The sequence below is a fragment of the Empidonax traillii genome, unplaced genomic scaffold, assembly GCF_003031625.1.
Source record: "Empidonax traillii isolate 1590-97213 ecotype Southwest subspecies unplaced genomic scaffold, ASM303162v1 scaffold750:size552251, whole genome shotgun sequence".
NCBI classification, from domain to species: Eukaryota; Metazoa; Chordata; class Aves; order Passeriformes; family Tyrannidae; genus Empidonax; species Empidonax traillii.
The window spans coordinates 392,367-394,987 of NW_020955943.1; the positions used below are offsets into that span (position 1 = coordinate 392,367).

The following is a 2,621-nucleotide window of genomic DNA, read 5'->3' on the forward strand; positions in this document are numbered from 1 at the left end:
TGGCTTAATGTCGATACCTTCTCCTTGGCTTGTGGGACTAGCACAGTTAGTGGGGAAAAGTGAGCCTAGATAAAGCATATGATGCAAAGATACTAACTAAGAAAAACAACTTCAACAACAAAAACACTCCCCAAGAAACCCCCAACAACCCCTCCCCCTCAAGTTACTCTTTGGACTTACTAGTAGTCTATTTCCTTTAATGAACTTTATTTATATTGTGCTGATGGTTGGATAATGTCTCATGATTCTCTCCATCTTTTCTTCTTAAACCACAGATTCCTGTGCTTCTCAACCTGAGTAAAGATCCAGATGTTAACCTACCTATGAAACCATTAATCTTCTCATTGGCCATGGGTGCGTGCCTTGGAGGTAAGAGTTTATGTGAGAAAGCTGACATAAGGTGACAGCTATGCAATTATGACATGGGTAAACTGGCACAATAGGTTCAGTCATTTTACTGTGCAGAGCATATGGAGGGCCTGATCCAGCTCCTTTTGACTTCAAAGCACTCCTGGATAAGGATTCCAGTTGCTGCTGCTACAATAGGATTTTTGCAGTCTGTTTTTGAAGTCTTTATCTGCATAATCTACAGACACACAAAGAAGCAGTCCAGATGGTGCTTATAGGGTTCTGATCTTTTGTGAAGAGAAAAGACAAAGATACGTTTAGATTTCGGAACAGAGAGCCATCATTGCTCATTGAAAAGATGCAGAAACTATATAATAGCTGAGATCTGAATGCTTGATTCAAAGTCTGAAGTTACTGAGAGGTTTTCTGGCTGGCTTACAGAAATGATTTGAGTATCCATTTTCTGACCTTTTTCACTCCTCATTCAAAGGAAAGTCCTTTAGAATTCTTTGGGAAATGCACCTCTAATAATGAAATTACCAACCATTCTTTTAGTGCCCATCTTTGTGTAAACTGGGATTTTGTGTTTTGTCAGTGCATTAGTTGATTTCATAATTTTTTTTTTAATTAAAAATATGGCATTTATGTGTTATAGGCCCAGGATTTCCTCTCTAATTGTTATAACAATAAGAGAGAAAAGCCATTCAGTAGGTTTCAAATTAATATTTACAGGGTTTTTTTTACATTCTGCTAATGGCTTGTGAAGGTGTTACAGCACAACATTTCCAAATAGCAGGTCCACTAAGTGCAATTAAAGTGTGTAAGAATTTAATGAGAAATAAAGTTAGTATTATTTTTTTTTTACTACTTAGAATTTTAATGCTAATTATATTGTGTTGGGCTGTGTTTTGATCCCTAAATATTTAGGTAGTTAGTTTATATAAAGTTAAAATGGGTAAAATGTTGTTTCACCCTGGATTCATGCCTTCTTTCCCTCCATACCTCTCCAAATAGTTTCCTTGACTTTACAGGGATTAAAACTAAAACCAGTTTTGTGTGTAATACAAGTTCTGGTTTGTTTATTTAGCTAAGTGATTGCTAGTACAAGTGACCTTAATACCTAACAAAGATTATAGTGATGCAATTTACAGATTGAATTTTAAGAGCATGTTGCAATTCCAGGACAATTTATACCAAACAACAGTTATTCATTTGAGAAATATCTTTTCATGCTCACCATTACTCATCATTATATTGTGACTTTAATCTGTTTCTCATTAAAACCAGAGATTTGAATAATCAGCATATCTTTATATAGATGTTTGCCATAAAAATATTATCTTTCTTTGCATTTTGATTGGACTCAAAGTTCTTAGAGGTCTTTTGCAACCTAAACGACACTATGCTTCTGTGAATTTGTTGGTCACTGAGCATACTCTCATTTCATTAAATTTTCAGATTAAAAAAAAAAAAGCATAAGGAGCATAAAGTTAGCCAGATTATGCTGACATATTCTCAGTGGGAGGCACTTCACCAGCCTTGGAACCTTAACAAGTCTCAGCTGATTTTCCTCCAATATCTGTTATCATCTTAACCCAGGTTCCCTTAATTTGATTTGTTGGAGGGGTGAATTTTAAGAGACTTCTATGTGTATGCAGTATGAGACAAAAGTAAAAAAGTAAACATTACCATGAGAATTATTTGAATTAAAGAGATTAGAGATCCATAGGAGATGCCTAGGTAGGTTCCATACAAATATTTGGATAAAAAGTTATTATTAACAAAAGCTTAAACTCTTCAGACTGTCATCTATTAGGATAAAGCTGAGCATTTGTGGTGTTAGCCTGAAATTTAATATGCTTCTGATTTTCCATAGTCAAAACAAAAAGCTAATGGACAGGAGCTTATTGTTGGAGAATAAATAGTGTGGAAAAGCTTTATGTTTAGAAGATGTAGTCCTAAAAGGTAGGGGAAAGGGGCTTTTATTTTTTCTAGAAAGGAAGTGTTGATAGCTTTTAAAAACAATTTCCAAAAGAGAATTCTTATCAGCTCTGAAGTCATGTGAAAGAATCCTCAAGGAAGACTAATCCCATTCTGGAGGGAGTAGATGAAAATGATATCATTGCTGCCTGATGCTTAGGGCAAAAATTAGATCTTATCACTGTTTATGCAACCAAAGGAACTTGGATAAACAAGACATTTTGTAGAGGAGTCTGATGGAATAACACATTATAACTATATATTTTAGGGTTAGCTGTTTACTACATAATGCA

General features: G+C 34.7%; 1 protein-coding gene across 1 annotated transcript in view; it reads left to right on the top strand.

Annotated features, from left to right (window-relative positions):
* The window catches only part of OCA2 (OCA2 melanosomal transmembrane protein), a 167,897-nt gene that overhangs the window by 116,045 nt on the left and 49,231 nt on the right, over window positions 1–2,621 (top strand). The window contains exon 22 of the mRNA XM_027900810.1: window positions 276–369. Coding sequence (XP_027756611.1) covers window positions 276–369 — 94 coding nt within the window. The remainder of the gene's footprint in view (window positions 1–275; window positions 370–2,621) is intronic.